Raw genomic sequence first — 15,839 nt, 5'->3', positions numbered from 1 at the left:
ATATCAACTCGTGTGCTGGATTGGACAGCATCTCTCAGTGTGTACCCCAGCACTCCCATTTGTCTCGCGTTGTGATCGTACGTTGTCATGTTTACTTGTGTTGTGTTCATCGCTTTTGTATTCCTTACTGTATTTCTTTATTTTATGGGAATTATATTAGAGTTACCATGATTTTCTTTTTAATTTAAAGTACGGGGTGCTTAAAAAAGTGTCAACACTTGTGAGAATGTGCAACAATATCACAAGAAATGTGCCTCCGGGCTCTGGAGACTACCTGGAGAAGATTCCAGCCACGTGTTGACGATGATGGCGAACAAGGGGAGACTCTGACTTTTTGAAGCTATTAACAAACATTTGTTATCATGTTACAGTGTATTAACCGTTCTTTTTTCAATAAAAGCGATAGTCCCATATAAGTGTTAACATTTTTTTGAGGCACCCGTATTATATTGTGTGTACGTGTATTGTGTTGATATAGGCTAGGATAAAATCGGCGACTATGTCTGCGAGTGTGAGTGAAATCCCCTAACCCCCTCCTTTACCATTATTACTTATGGGAACATTGCTTTTGACATACGCGATTTTGAGATACGCGTGCTTTTCCAGGAACGCATCTATCGCGTATGCCAAGGAGTGCCTGTGGAGAGCGGTTAGTGTAGCGGTTAGCGTGCTGCAGTGACAATTATTTGAACTGATCCTGGGCCTCCCCTAGGTCGACTGAACCTCAAATGAGTACCTGGTGTGATGCAGAAACATTGCCACGAGGGAGACAAAGGTGGCCGGGCGTGGTGTTGGCCACCCACCCCCTTATTTGCTGTGCCAGCCTTCATAGGTGCTCCCTAACAGCACTTGCCCCAACAGTCTATTACAGGCTATACAGGGGGGGTCTTTGTCTTTGTAATGCAACAAATTTTGAATTAAACGCAAGGAATAGGAACGTATGTATGTTGAGCGTCTTTCGCACCGTACGTAGCCAATCGTGCTAATCAGAGGTGTGGGGGAAGGACAACAAACTTCACACAAAATAAGTTTTAAAGAAGTTTGTTTTCAACATAGAAAACACATTGATTAGAGAACGTACAAAAGTAAGAGACATTGTCAAGAGAGGTAAGTGGGATTGTGCAGGACGTTGTCGTTCTAAGGGACGGTCAAAGATAATGTCAGAATGTAAGTGTGTATGTATGTTGAACTTCTTTTGAACTGCACGAAGCCAACAGTACTAATCACACAGTGGCAGCCAAAGGAGAAAACGCGCCTGAGACCATCCACTGCTGAGATGGAGCGATGAAATCGGCTCATTCATTGATTACGTTTTTTGAGCCAGCTGGCCAGGGTTGGGCAAAACGTGGCCCAACTTTTCACCCAGGCAACTGGAGAGCACGGACTACTCAGCTCGTGTGTAAGAGCAAGATCGTTGCGTCGTGAGATCCGTGAGAGATGGCGATGGCTTGGGGAGGCCGTCATCCAGCAGTGGTCCAATCGTGGCTGTCGATTTTTTTTTTGCAGGACGCCATGTCGTGTCCACGCGCAGCCTCCATGCAGCCCGTAGGAACTCCCCGCGGTGGCAGAGGGAACCAAAGTGGCGGCCGCGGCAAAGGTCTGCAGAACATCAAGGTGAGCGAGGAGGTGAAGATCGCAGTGAACGTCGCGATGGAGCGCTTCCGCTACAGCGACGATAAAGGTGAGCCGGTCACCGACCGCAACCACTCACAACGCCACAACCACCACCCAACCACCACCCAACCGCACAACTCACAACCACAGTGAACATCACACAACGACACGGTCACGTGACTACAGTGGTACCTCGTTATTTACAAACTTGATATCTGCGATTTTGGCTATCCGTGAGTCACATCTGGAACTATACACGACTTGTCGAGAGAGAGAGAAAGAAAGTGATGAGAGAGAATGGGATACGAGAAAGTGATGAGATAATTTCCATGTATTTAACAGCTTATTTATGAATTTGAGGTAATTTATTATCCAATATTTTTATCCGCGAAATGTTATATTCACGAGCATCTCCTGAATGTATCACTCGTGAATAACGAGAGAATACTATACACGACCACCCGACTGCATGACTAATCAACCGCACAACCACAGAGCCACACAAACTGTACAATCACACAACTGCCCAACCACTCACCCACACAACTGCCCAACCACACAGCTACACATCCATACAACCGCTCACCAATTCAGCCACACAGCCACACACTGTCCTTGCTTTGCATGCTGTTAGTGCCGTCATCATGGTCCACAATTATAATCTACCCGCAAAATATCCAATTGAGTCTAGATTTGAAGCATTATTGTAACATCGCTCCATACTGCGATATTACAGCGGACTCTGGAATACACAGAGCATGCAAGATTGCCTTGCGCTATGGGAATTGCGCGGATACCAAATGTACTGAGGTGCGTGTACGTTCGTGAAAGTCTGTCCTCCTGACGTGCGATTCGCTTGCAGAGCTGGAGTTCCCTTCCTCGCTGACAAAAACGGAGCGCGCCTTCGTCCACCGCCTCTGCCAGTCGATGGGACTCATCTCGAGGAGTCGGAAGTCAGTGAGGCTCAGCTATTGGGTTTTATTAGTTGGGGTGTAACTGCAAAGTATTAATGAATTTTGATTCATAAGCTTGTGATTCATGCACTAACCTACGTACCCGCTCACCGACCCACCCACCCGCTTACCAACCTATACAAGACAAAGATCCCCCATGTAGTCTTAACAGACTGTTGGAGCAAGTGCTGTTAGCGAGTACCTATGAAAGCCGGCACGGCACACAAGGGGGTGGGTGGCCAGCACCAAGCCTGATCGCCTTTGTCTCCCGAGTGGCGATGTTTACATACCGCATTCGGTACTCATTTGAGGCTGAGTCGACCTAGGAGAGGCGTATGATCGGTTCAGATAATTGTCACTGGTGTTGGCCGTCAGTGGGAATTGAACTTCAGTCAACGGGTTCATAGCGCAGCATGCTGACCGCTACAGTACCGCTCCCCATATCTACCTATACACCTGTCTGCCCACATGCATGTCCACCTACATGCCTACCTATCTGCATGCCTCATCATGCATTCGCGAACCCACTCATCTACTTGCCTACCTATACACCTACCCCTGTGTCTGCATGCACACCTATCCATCTTCCCACTCGCCCACCCACCTACCTAACCCGCCCGCCCACTTGTAATTCACGCTGCCCCCACGTACTCGCTGCGTTCGGTAGCAAGGGGCCGATGCGGTGCCTGACCGTGCGCAAGAAGGAGAGTGCGGAGGCGGTGGGCGCCGAGATGTCATTTGTGCTGTCGCACCCGGCGCGCCACGCTGCCCATGCGCTGCTGCAGCGCTTCCCCGTCACCAGCAAGGAGCGCACCGAGCTGCTGCCCCGCACGGACCGAGCGCCGTCTGGTGTCGGCTCCGACCCAGGTTTGTTCCCGCTTTGGAGTTGGCAGTGACGTTTTTTTGTCGTGCTCTATTAGTGCCCTTTATCAACTTAAACTAATCTATTTCAGCACACTATTTTTCATTTCACCAGGTAAGGCCCACTGAGCTGTATAGCTCTTTATCAGAAGCGACCTGGCCACAAATGAAGTGGGTTATCATGTGGACATTCATAGCAGCCAAATACGCTAAACGCTCGTTGATTCTAAATGTGAAGGGAAACACCAGAGGACCCGCAGAAAACTTTGCGCGAGCACGGGGAGAGAGACACGCAAACTCCAAATATACAGCAGATGGCTGGGTTGGGATCAAACCCACGACCTCCTGTATACCAGGCGAGGGAGTTAACATCTCGCTACCATTTGCACCCGTGATGCTGATCTAATTTGTCATGTCACTCGCAGGGGTGAGGCACGAGATGAGCAGGCTGAGCGGGCGGCTCAACAACGGGATCCCTCAGGTCCCGCCGCCGCGGGGGCGCTCGGAGCTGGAGGCGTTCCGCCAGACCCTCCCCGTGGCCGAGTTCCAGGAGCAGCTGCTGGGCACCATCGCCAAGTCCAACATCCTGCTGGTGCTGGGCGAGACCGGCTCTGGCAAAACCACGCAGGTGCTTGCACAGTCCTAGAACTTGGTGCTCCTTTATTTAGAGGAGGGAAAAAATTGGGCTCATTGCCCCACCTGATGTGAGGACCACGAGCGGGAACATGGATTTTTACTCTAATTGCGATCTTAAGAACTGCCTCTGATCACCGCTTAACTCGGCGTGTACCGCCACCCGTGTCCCCCCCACACCCCCTCCCCCCCCGGCAGATCCCTCAGTACATCCTGGACGAGAGCACCCGCCTGGGGTGGCCGTGCCGCGTGCTCTGCACGCAGCCGCGCCGAATCTCTGCCGTCGCCGTGGCCGAGAGGGTGGCGGCGGAGCGAGGGGAGGGCATCGGCCAGACCGTCGGCTACCAGATCCGGTTGGAGAGCAGGTGTGTAGCGCTCCGGGCGCTTGCGTGTGGGGGCAACGGCACCGCCCCGGCGTGCCATCGCCAGCTCGTGTTGTTCTTCTGTTGTGCGTGTGTCTTCTGTTGTTTTTGTTGTTGTGTTTTCCCTCTGTACCAAGGGCTATTGTATTTTTCTCGTCATTTCATTCCAACTGTGCTAGTCGCACCTCCGATTAGCATGGTTGGCTATGTACGCTGTGAAAGAAGTTCAACATACACGCAAACATACATTTGTTCCTGTGTACTTTTACCACTGTGTTCTGTTGTGTTTCTCCCTGCGCTGTGCCGTGTCCTTTCGTTGAGTTGTCGTGTAATTTTTTGGTTGTGTTCAATTGCGTTTCTCCTTCCTGTTTGAGCTCTCTGACACAACTCTACGAAAGCCTACTCGCTACAATATATATAGCACATTTTTTGGTTTGGCGACAAAAACATTATCTGACAAAATACCTGTCAGAAAATCCTTCCTCTGCACGATGTCGCCAAACAACAATTTGCCATGGGTATGGGTAGGGTACAGAACAATTGTCACAACCAAATTTAGCATATCGCTTATAGGCATTGTATATGATTGCTGAATACCTGTTGATAGAATTGTTCTTCAACTCAACTGTGGGTGAGCTGAAACAATCTTGTTTGGCGCATAGTTAAACACTTACCATCATGTGATAATTTAAATGGTTTGGCTTTGTCGGCTGGTGGGAGGTACTTACAACACATTCGACCACGTAGCAAGGTTGGCTACGTACGGTGCGAAAGAAGTTCAACTTGCATACGTACGTTAAATTACGAATCATAATATTGGCTATGACAACCTAGATGTTAGGTTAACAGGAAAACACAATTGATGTATTTGAGATCCCTTTAACCGTCGCGCTCTGCATGTGGCGTTGTGCAGGGTCTCGCCAAAGACACTTCTCACGTTCTGCACCAACGGCGTGCTGCTGAGGACCCTCATGTCCGGAGACAGCGCCATGTCGACCGTCACGCACATCATCGTGGTGCGTGTCAAGCTACCGTCGCCCTCCACACCGGTGCTCTAAAGTTAATTGGGTCAAACCCAAGATGTGGCCAGTTGCGGTTTCTGAGTTTTTGTTCAGTTTAGTTTTTTAATCATTGGATTGACAACGGGCTGTACATGGTGAAATTTAATTATGGTTATGAAGCTGGTGCTGATGCTGCTACTGGTGGTTAAAGGTGATGATGGTGGTGATGCTGGTGGTAGTGTTGCTGCTGCTAAGGGTGGTGGTTATTGATGGTGATGGCTCTGCTGGTGGTGGTGATGGTTAAGGGTAGTGATGATGGTAGTGATAATGGTGGTGATGGTTACGGGTGGTGATGATGGTGGTAGTGCTGGTGTTGGTTCTGGTAGTCGTGCTGGTGGTGGTTCTTAAAGGGTGGTGCTGGCCACCCACCACCTTGTGTACCGTGCCGGCCTTTATAGGAGCTACTCGCTAACAGCATTTGCCCCAAAAGGTCAGTTAAGGCTATACGGGGGATCTTTGTCTTGTTAGGTAGTCATGATACATTTTTTAACTGGTGGTGGTGGTGAAATTGATAATGGTGATGATGGCGGTGGTAGTGGTGGTTAAATTGATGACGATGATGGCAGCAGCGTTGGTGGTGATGTATCCACTAGGACGAGGTCCATGAACGCGACCGCTTCTGCGACTTCCTGCTCATCAAGCTGCGCGACATTCTGGAGCGGCAGTGCAACCTGCGCATCGTGCTGATGAGCGCCTCCCTCAACGTCTCGCTCTTCTCCAAGTACTTCGGCGGCTGCCCCATCATCCGCTGTGAGAGAACGCTAAATCCATCCGTCAGTTTCACTAACACGTAGCAGGCTTTCGCGACAAATATCCATGATAGAGGTTTTTGGGTTAGACCGCATCAATATAAATGTGTTGTTAAACCTGACACAGCCAATTTGTAAGATTTGTCACGTTAATAAAATATGCCAATTCATTACTAGTACAGCACACCGTTGTGTTGGAGGGTAAACCCACAACATTTACCATTAGAGTACAATATTTTCTGGTTGTAATTACTCTCCAACACACTGGTGTGCTGAATTAGGAACTCGTTGGCATGTTTTGTTTACTTGACAAACCTTAGTAATTGGCTGTGTTGGGTGGTGGCGGGTTTATCGACACATTTATTTTTACGCGATCTAACCCAAAAACATCTTATCTACATATGTAGTGTATAAAGTGCCGTATTTAATATTTAGCACTGAGGTCAAGCATAGCTACTTATATAAATGTCGTTAAACCCGCCACCACCCCGACACAATGAATTAGTAAGGTTTGTCATTTAAACATGGCATTTTTTTTTCGATTTAAAGCTTTCGTGACTGCAGGGATTCATATTCTTGGTTCTTTCGACATTTTTTGTTTGTGACAAACCTATCTAATTGGCTGTGTCGGGTGGTGGCGGGTTTAACGACACATTCATATTCACTCGATCTCACCCAAAAACCTCTATTATGGAAATGAATCCGTGCGGCGGCAGCAGCGGTGGCGGCGCCGCTGCTCCCGTGGGTCCCGCGACGGCGATGTTGAACGTGGCGATGTTGAACGTGGCGGCGTTGAGCGTGGCGATGTTGAGCGTGGCGATGTTGAGCGTGGCGATGTTGAACGTGGCGATGTTGAACGTTGAACGTGGCGATGTTGAACGTTGAACGTGGCGATGTTGAACGTGGCGGCGTTGAGCGTGGCGATGTTGAACGTGGCGATGTTGAACGTGGCGGCGTTGAGCGTGGCGGCGTTGAGCGTGGCGGCGTTGAACGTGGCGGCGTTGAACGTGGCGGCGTTGAACGTGGCGGCGTTGAACGTGGCGGCGTTGAACGTGGCGGCGTTGAACGTGGCGGCGTTGAACGTGGCGATGTTGAACGTGGCGGCGTTGAATGTGTGGCGGTGTTGAACGTGGCGGCGTTGAGCGTGGCGGTGTTGAACGTGGCGGTGTTGAACGTGGCGGCTTTGAACGTGGCGGCGTTGAACGTGGCGGCGTTGAACGTGGCGGCGTTGAGCGTGGCGGTGTTGAGCGTGGCGGCGTTGAGCGTGGCGGTGTTGAACGTGGCGGCGTTGAACGTGGCGGCGTTGAACGTGGCGATGTTGAACGTGGCGGCGTTGAATGTGTGGCGGTGTTGAACGTGGCGGTGTTGAACGTGGCGGCGTTGAACGTGGCGGCGTTGAGCGTGGCGGCGTTGAACGTGGCGGTGTTGAACGTGGCGGTGTTGAATGTGGCGGTGTGCACGTCGTGTTGCCTCTGGTCCGTGAGCCAGTGCCCGGGAGGCTGTTTGAGGTGAAGCGGCTCTTTCTGGAGGACATCCTGCGCACCACGGGTTACAAGTCCAAGGAGATGGAGAGATACCAGAAGGAGAAAGATAAACGTACGCACAGCCGGCAAAACCACCCCCCTCATTGCTTGAGAGAGCCTCCCATTGTGTTGACGCGGCGTTCTACAACTGTATCGGAATTCATCTTGATTTGAAGCTTTCGGGACTGCAGGAATCCATACTCTTTAGTTATTTCGGTAAAGTCACGTAGGTAGAAAAAATAATAGATCACGACGTTTCGATCGCCACACAAGCAATCGTCTTCTGTCTCTTCTCTCTCACCTGAAGACGGTTAATTGTGTGGCGATCGAAACGTCGCGATCTATTATTTTTTCTGCCTACGTGACTTTACCGAAAGAACTAAAGAGTGTATCGGAATTACCTCCTATAATCACCCAGAAATGTCTGTCCGTCCCGCGTGTGACGTCACTCCACATGAGGCCCACCCCCCGCGTGACGTCACTCCACATGAGGCCCACCCCCCGCGTGACGTCACTCCACATGAGGCCCACCCCCTCCATCATTAATATTCATGAATGGGTGGATTTTTACACTAACGCAGAGGAAGGTCGAGCCGAATTAAATAATTTATGACGCAAAGTCGCTTCAAATATGACGACGTTTCTTTACAGAAAGTGACGGTAAAAAATAAATCTACGCAGCACAGTACAACATCCGTGCGTGGCGTCACTGCAAAAGAGGCCCCCTCCTCCCAATTAATATTCATGCCCGCGTGGAAATTTACACGAACGCACAAGAAGGTCACGCACTCCACATGCCGCACCCCTCCCCTCATTAATAATCATGAGCGGGTGACGTCACTACACATGGGGCAACCCCCCCCCTCATTAATAATCATGAGCTGAACAATTTTTCTATTGAATATTTCAGATTTACTACAATATACACCCGTCCTTGGACAGGCATAAAAGATAGTCAGGAGAATGTTCATATTGGAGGAATCTGATGAGCTATAAAGCTCTTTCTTCCTCCCTCCGCTCCCTCCCTCCCTCCGCTCCTCGTCTCAACCGGCCACTGTCAACTGCAGTCTTTTGTCGCTCTTCTTCTTCACGATTGTGCAATCGCGTCGCCACCGTAGCCGTGTTGTTATTATTATTATGAACATTGTGAATGTTCTCGTTATTGTTGTTGTTTATTGTTGTTTCATAAAGTAGCGTCCGTGTTAGTTTTTCGCAGTCAATAATTCCTAATAAAGTGTTGGGTTAGGCCATGTAACGATCTGGTCAAAATCTGTGCAGTTAAGACCCTCCACCACCCCGACGCAGCCAAACTAATTAGACTCTCACGTGGTCTACAGGTGTTTAACGATGTGCCCATTGTTATTGTTTCAGTTGTCCCACCGGTGAGTTGAACAATTCCCATCGTCAGATTTAACGATTAGATGCGCGAAGTTTCGCTTGAAACTACACCAAGCATTATCAGGTCAATACCCAGGAAGTCCGAATAATCGCGTCACCTGACCAGGCTTCTTCTTAGCTGCCATGACCTGTGTGACCCTCATAGCCAATATCAGTGGTGGTTATCCAAACCAGTCCTGCACCTGCCGTAGGTCCAGTATGGCACGGTGGGCGCCACTGTGGCTAGGAGATGTTAACTACCTCGCCTGGTATACAGGAGGCCGTGGGTTCAATCCCAACCCGACATCTGCTGTATATTTGGAGTTTGCGTGTCTCTCTCCCCGTGGAGTTTGCATATTCTCTCTGTGTTCATGTGGATTTTTCTCCGGGTCCTCTGGTTTTTCCCTCCACATTTATAATCAACATGCATTTAGAGGATTTAGCTGCTGCTATAAATATCCACTTGATGACAAGCCACTTTCTTGAGCTATCATTTGTGTGGCCAGGTCACTTCTGAAAAAGAGCTACGTAGCTCAGTGGGCCGTACCTGGTAAAAAAAAGTCGTTTTTCTTTGTTAAATCGGTCGACTCAGCCTTAAATGAGTACCTGGTGCAGCGTATAGACAAAAGGCGGCCGGCCGTGGCGACACCACCTCCTCTTGCGCCGTGCCAGCCCTCACATGCGCTCGCGAACAGCATTTGCCCCAACAGTCTGTTGAGGCTATACCGGGGGGGGATCTCTGTGTTTGCGTGTGCGCAGTGGAGAGCCAGCAGAACAAGCTGAGCGAATGGTACGAGGCGAAGGAGACGGGATCGAGCGTGCCAGTACGCAGTGCCAGCGCCGCATGCCTCCCGGATCACACCAAGATGCTCAACGACGAAGGGGAGAGCGCCTTCGTACAGGAGGTATGTCGTGTGGAACCCTGGGGTGGGGGCGAGAGATGTTAACTACCTCGCCTGGTATACAGGAGGCCATGGGTTGGATCCTGACCCTGATGTCTGCTGTTTATTTGGAGTTTGCGGTGTCTCTCCGTGGTCTTGTGAATTTTTTTCCGGGTCCTCTAGTTTTTCCCTCCACATTATTTGGCTGCTATAAATTTTCACATGATGATGAGCCCCCACTTCGTTGCGCTATCATTCATCGGCCAGGTCGCTTCGTAAAATAAAAAATAGTTTAGTTTAGGGGAAGGAACCCTCCCCTCTCTTGGGTTTTGGTTTTTTGTGTTCCCTAGTTTCCTATCAGTAATTTGAGCTCATTCTTAGGTAACGTTTTTTTTGTCATTGCATTGTTATAATTTTATTATCGCATGGCTGAGAAATGCCATTGCGTGTAGGACACTCCCATCAATGATAAATAATAAAATAATAATACATTGTTAAAATCATGGACAGGCAGGGTGGCGCACTGGTTTGTATGTTCTCCCCCTGTTCTTCATGGGTTTCCTCTGGTTTCGGGTTCCCTCGCTGTTATGTGTGTATCTAAGTTTCCGTGAGCGTCCATGTTACGCGGCTTTGTGCGTTTTGTGTGCCGCACTGTGAATCCGGTAACCCTAGTTTGATTCCCACTCACGGGGCATCGCCTAAGTCAACTCGGCATGAAACGAGTATCTGGCGCGGTGTGTAAACATCGACGCTGGGGCCACACCCCTCCCCCTCGTGCGCCGTGCCAAGCCTTCATCAGTGCTCGCTCACTGCCCTTGCCCCAACAGCCCGAGGCTATATGGGGGATCATTGGTGCGGTGTGTAAACATCGCCGCTCGGGAGACAAAGGCGGCCGGGCGTGGTGCTGGCCACCTACCCCCTCAGCACTTGCCCCCAACAGTCTGTTTCGGCTATACGACGGGGATCTTTGTCTTTGCGCGGACAGGCGGAGCGCGATGGCTCCAACCTGGAGCCGTGGCTCGTCAAGGAGATGGACGCGTGCATCAGCAACCTGTGGATGAATAGGGACGAGGACGCCTTCACGCAGCTGCTGCACCTGCTGCTCAGCGAGCGCGTCAGTGGTGCGTGCCGGGCCAGCGTGCCAATGGAACAGGGTGGCCGGGAAAATACCCTCCCCCCTTCCTCCCCTCCCCACTTCTTCCCCTGTTAAACCGGTAGCCCTTTTCTGAATCGATTAACACCTTGGTGGCGAGATGTTAACTACCTCGCCTGGTATACAGGAGGTCGTGGGTTCAATCCAGACCCTGACCCCTGCTGTATATTTGGAGTTTGCGATGTTTCTTTTTCTCTCCCTGTGGTCGCGTGGATTTTTCTCCGGGTCCTCCGGCTTTTCCCTCCACATTTGGAATCAATGTGTGTTTAGGGTATTTGGCTGCTATAAATTTCCACATGATGATAAGTCACTTTACTGAGATAATTCGTGACCAGGTCGCTTCTGAAAAAGTGCTAAACAGCTCAGTAGGCCTTGCCTGGTCAAATAAAATAGAAATATTTCTATTGTTCCCTGTTCCGAGAGTCAGGAATTGGAAAGCCGTTTTTTTTTTATCGGTGGAACGGTTTGCGACGGGTGCGTCGATTGGCCCACGTGCATGGCGGCCCTAGTCATAGTTTGGCCTCGTTTCTTATTTGAAAGAATGAGGTGCTGCCCCTCTATTGCTGGCTTGCTTGCTCGTGCCACCGTTGCTGAAAGAGCCTACACTAAAGGGGGGCTGTGATTAATAAACTTACTTCATCGTTTCAACTGCCGAATCGGTGACCTCTAGATTGGACGGCCAGTACTGCCAACCATTACAGCTCGGAAGGTCCCTACGTGTGAGCGTAAGAATTTGAATCGTCTAATCAATGGGTTGCTACACACCTGCCGCTGAAGCTGCTTCTACTGCCGCTGCTGCTACCGCCGCTGCTGCCGCCGCCGCTACTGCTGATGATGATCGTCTCTCTACCGGGCAGTTGACTACAGGCACAGCGAGACGACCGCCACGCCGCTGATGGTGGCCGCAGGACATGGCTTCATCGGCATCGTGGAGCAGCTGCTCCGGATGGGGGCCAACGTCAACGTGAAGGCCTCCAACGGCATGTGAGGGCACCTGCACCCCCCTCCCCATCCCCCCTCGCTCACAATCGGGCGGTGACACGGCCCAGGCGGAAGCACGTTGGCCGCTCGTCGCTACGGAGGTGGGGAGGGGTGGGGGTTTCGCGTTTCAAAATTTTTTTTCCTTACAAATTAGGACCGCTGCGACGGTCCAAATTTGTAAGGAAAAAAAATTGGCCACTGTTTACTTTTAATTGGGTTAAATCAAATTGCAACTTCACTCCCTACTGGCAGACTTACACTCCCCTGTGAACTATTGCGTACTTCCACCTCTTCTGAGAAGTTTAACCAGCTTGGAAGAGTAGGCCAAATTCCCTCTTGGGGGGTGGGGGGGGGGCTCTTCTGTGAGCAGTCGTGTAAGCGAGCGATTGCAGGGCTGAACCTTTCAACGTCACCTTGCGTCTGTGATGTTTGGCCATTCGTTTAAGGAGCGTGTTGCTTGATAAGGGATTACATTGCATTTACCATGAAAGATATTTAAAGTTGCAAGGGGATAGCATTGAAAAATTCCATAAAAACCAGTTCATGAACCCGCTTGCTGTACTACCGCTGACCCCGCGGGAACCGGCGTGTTGTTGATTCAGCCGGACTCTCGTCCGTGCACGTGTGTTCTACCGAGTGAGTCACAAACGTGAAAAGTCAAGTACACGAACAAAACAAAACAGAAAAATCCCCTCCGTGAGAACACGTGGCGTTGGGATTCCTGGCATCGCTGAACTATATTTGGCCTTTTGAAAAATCGAAACGGAAAACCGCGTGGCCGAAAGTGTTCACGCCGGTGTTGGGCTAAATTTACATTTCTGCTGCAACGTTGAATTTACAAGCGAAGCGGGCGGGAGAGAGCCACACCGAACAATTTAAAAAGTGGCACCGGTTGTTATTGTGCAGCGGAACGGCCACACAATACTCTTTGTTTCAAGGGGGTGGGTGGGGGTCATGTTTGAAACGTTGCCAACTTTCGGAACGTTGTGCAAATTCTTTAACTGACGGCATCCTCGCGCCGTCCGTGTGCGAGGGCCAAAAGTGTCTCCTTCTTCCTGGAATGTTTCCAAACCTGCTCCTCACTCCTCCGCTCACTCCTGTCCTGGGCCATCACCTCCAACATCCACTCCGCAGTCCTGGTCCCACCACTTTAAAACCACCTTCGGCCTCCTCCCTAGTGCTTCCATGTTCATCGCCTTTCTTCTTCCTGTGCGGTTGTCCTCCCTTCTTACGCCACAACCTTCTGAGTCGACTTTCTTTCGGCTTTTCTCGAGATGCGCTCCACTCTTAGTGGTGATCAGAATGAGCCGTTTATGATCGGGCAACCTTGCTTTGTGCCGGGCCGCGTTAGTGTTTTGCCAGTTGGAAGCGACAGTTGCCGTGCGTTATCACAGTTGTGTAATTTCCGGTGTTACGTTTGAATTTAGCAAATTTGGAATGACATCGGAAGGTCCACTGTGGGTCAAGCAGATAGTGCATAGTATTTTACCTCCGAAACGTCGTGAATTTTATTTTTTTATTTTTGTTTTGTTTTATTTTACTTTCATTACTTTTAATGTTTTACCTACGTGACTTTACCGAAAAAACCTGAGAATATAGTATTTTACGGTTAACACACATCGCAGTAATAACTAGGGTGGCCTGCCGGATGCGAATTGACAAACCTTCAGCAAGTGGCGAGAGGCCGACCGTTCGGCCGCGTCTCCGCCGTTTTCCTCGTCGCCGGATATCCGGTCTTGTGATCCCTGATGCCCGTCTCGTCGTCCTCATTTCCATTGTGAACAACATCTGCCTCTCTCCCTGGTGTTTGTTTGTTGGGTCCGACAGTCACGTGCGTACGTCAGTGCTGGTGCCGCCCCCCCCCCCCTCTGCAAGATGTGCCGCCCCGTGCTCGTGTTGGGGTGCGGCGCAATCGCTCGTTGCCGCCGTCGAGACGAGCCCCCAATGCCCTTGCCATGTTTTTTTTCCCGCAGGAACGCTTTCGACTGGGCGAAGAATTTTAATCACTTGGAAGTGGTGGAGCTGATGGAATCGTTTGTGTACGTATCAACAATAACATCGCCTTATTTGGGCACTGATTTAATGTTATTCATCGTAGGTGGCAGCGCAGTGGTGACACTTGTGCCCCACAGCAAAAAAAGGTGCCTGGATTCCATACCCGACTCGGGATTCTGTTTCTGTGGTGTTGAGTTTGCACGTTTTCTCCTCAGTGTTTCATGGGTTTCCTCCAACTTGTCTGGTTTCCTCCCAAAGCTAAAGGCAACAGGAACATTCGATGTAATTGTGTTGGTCACACATTCCAGTGCTGGAAAATGTATCCGGCACATTGCTCAAATGGGATCACACATTTCCCCTTATTTTGAAACATAACTTGGCAGCATCCTCATGGAAACATTGCTTTGAGACTCAGTGAGGCTTTCCTGCGTACTTAACAACCATAATAGTAGTCACAAAACAGATTATCGTCATCAGCCATTTTCAATCCCCTGGAAGAATGCCTCCCAAATATATCACATCTCTCACAATCTCACAATCCAACAATCTACCCGGAGAAAAAGTCACGGGGAGAACATGCAGACTCCAGATATACAGGGCTAATTTTGCCACACTGTCGCCATATCGGATGTTCCGTCCGGCACTGAAAATCATTGTTATAAGTTTTTGTTGTTAAAAAGGCATTAGCGAGTATGAGACGTGATTTGACTTTTTTTAACGAGTGGGCTTGGGCAGGATGCGCGAAGGGACGATGGCCGGTGGGTGGGATTCTCTAAAGTAACAGCGAAGATGGGAACACGACCGGCCAAGATACACTTCCACCGTGGAGATGAAATCAGTCGTGTGCAGGTGCCTGGATAGATTCTTGCATCGCAGGACCGTGAGGGATCGTGACAGCTTGGGGAGTCCCTGATCCAGCTGTAGATTGATCATGGCTTATAATGGTTATTACTAATATGTGGCCAACATTCTTAAATCTCTCACTGCCCCTGTCCACCCAGCAGTGTGAGGCGCCACGGTGGCTAGGAGATGTTAACTACCTCGCCCGATATACAGGAGGTCGTGGATTCAATCCCGGCCCTGACGCCTGCTGTATATTTGGAGTGTGCATGCTCTCCCCGTGGTCACCTGGATTTTTCTCAGGGTCCTTCGGTTTTTCTCTCCACATTTAGAAACATGCATTTAGAGTATAATAATAGGTTTTCCCCTTTTTTATGGCAACAAAACAGGTGTTAAGATGTTAAAACATCAAACTGAAACCTCTTGCAAGGAATCATGTCTGCATTAACCACAATACTTGTGGTGAAAATACAAACAAAACATGCTCTGACAGTATATGCATTGTCTTTGAAACTGATTGGTCCACACCAGAGACAGCTTTCTTTAGAGCCTCGTCTCACCAACAGCGTTAGACCAGAGGACGCCAAAAGGCAATCAGTGTTTGAGACTAGGCTCTAAAAAAAGCTGTCTCGGGTGTGGACCAATCAGTTTCAAAGACAATGCATATACTGTCAGAGCATGTTTTTTTTGTATTTTCACCACAAGTATTGTGGTTAATGCAGACATGATTCCTTGCAAAAGGTTTCAGTTTGGTGTTTTAACATCTTAACACAGCTGTTTTGTTGCCAAAAAAGGGGAAAACCTATTCTTATATTTTGACACTGGCAAAGGAGGTCCCATGATGCATTTGGAGTAT

At 49.8% G+C, this 15,839-nt stretch overlaps 1 protein-coding gene across 1 annotated transcript in view; it reads left to right on the top strand.

Annotated features, from left to right (window-relative positions):
* YTHDC2 (YTH N6-methyladenosine RNA binding protein C2) overlaps nt 1-15,839 on the top strand; it is a 53,479-nt gene that overhangs the window by 2,023 nt on the left and 35,617 nt on the right. Inside the window, exons 2-13 of the mRNA XM_078879339.1 lie at nt 1,507-1,681; nt 2,477-2,567; nt 3,235-3,434; nt 3,854-4,056; nt 4,260-4,426; nt 5,337-5,439; nt 6,078-6,234; nt 7,722-7,829; nt 9,893-10,038; nt 11,000-11,135; nt 12,025-12,151; nt 14,122-14,187. Coding sequence (XP_078735465.1) covers nt 1,513-1,681; nt 2,477-2,567; nt 3,235-3,434; nt 3,854-4,056; nt 4,260-4,426; nt 5,337-5,439; nt 6,078-6,234; nt 7,722-7,829; nt 9,893-10,038; nt 11,000-11,135; nt 12,025-12,151; nt 14,122-14,187 — 1,673 coding nt within the window. The 5' untranslated portion in view covers nt 1,507-1,512. The remainder of the gene's footprint in view (nt 1-1,506; nt 1,682-2,476; nt 2,568-3,234; nt 3,435-3,853; nt 4,057-4,259; nt 4,427-5,336; nt 5,440-6,077; nt 6,235-7,721; nt 7,830-9,892; nt 10,039-10,999; nt 11,136-12,024; nt 12,152-14,121; nt 14,188-15,839) is intronic.

The sequence above is a fragment of the Lampetra fluviatilis genome, chromosome 53 (assembly GCF_964198595.1).
Source record: "Lampetra fluviatilis chromosome 53, kcLamFluv1.1, whole genome shotgun sequence".
In the NCBI taxonomy this organism is placed as follows: Eukaryota; Metazoa; Chordata; class Hyperoartia; order Petromyzontiformes; family Petromyzontidae; genus Lampetra; species Lampetra fluviatilis.
Note: the sequence above shows the minus strand (reverse complement) of the source record. Positions and strands in the feature narration are given on the sequence as shown.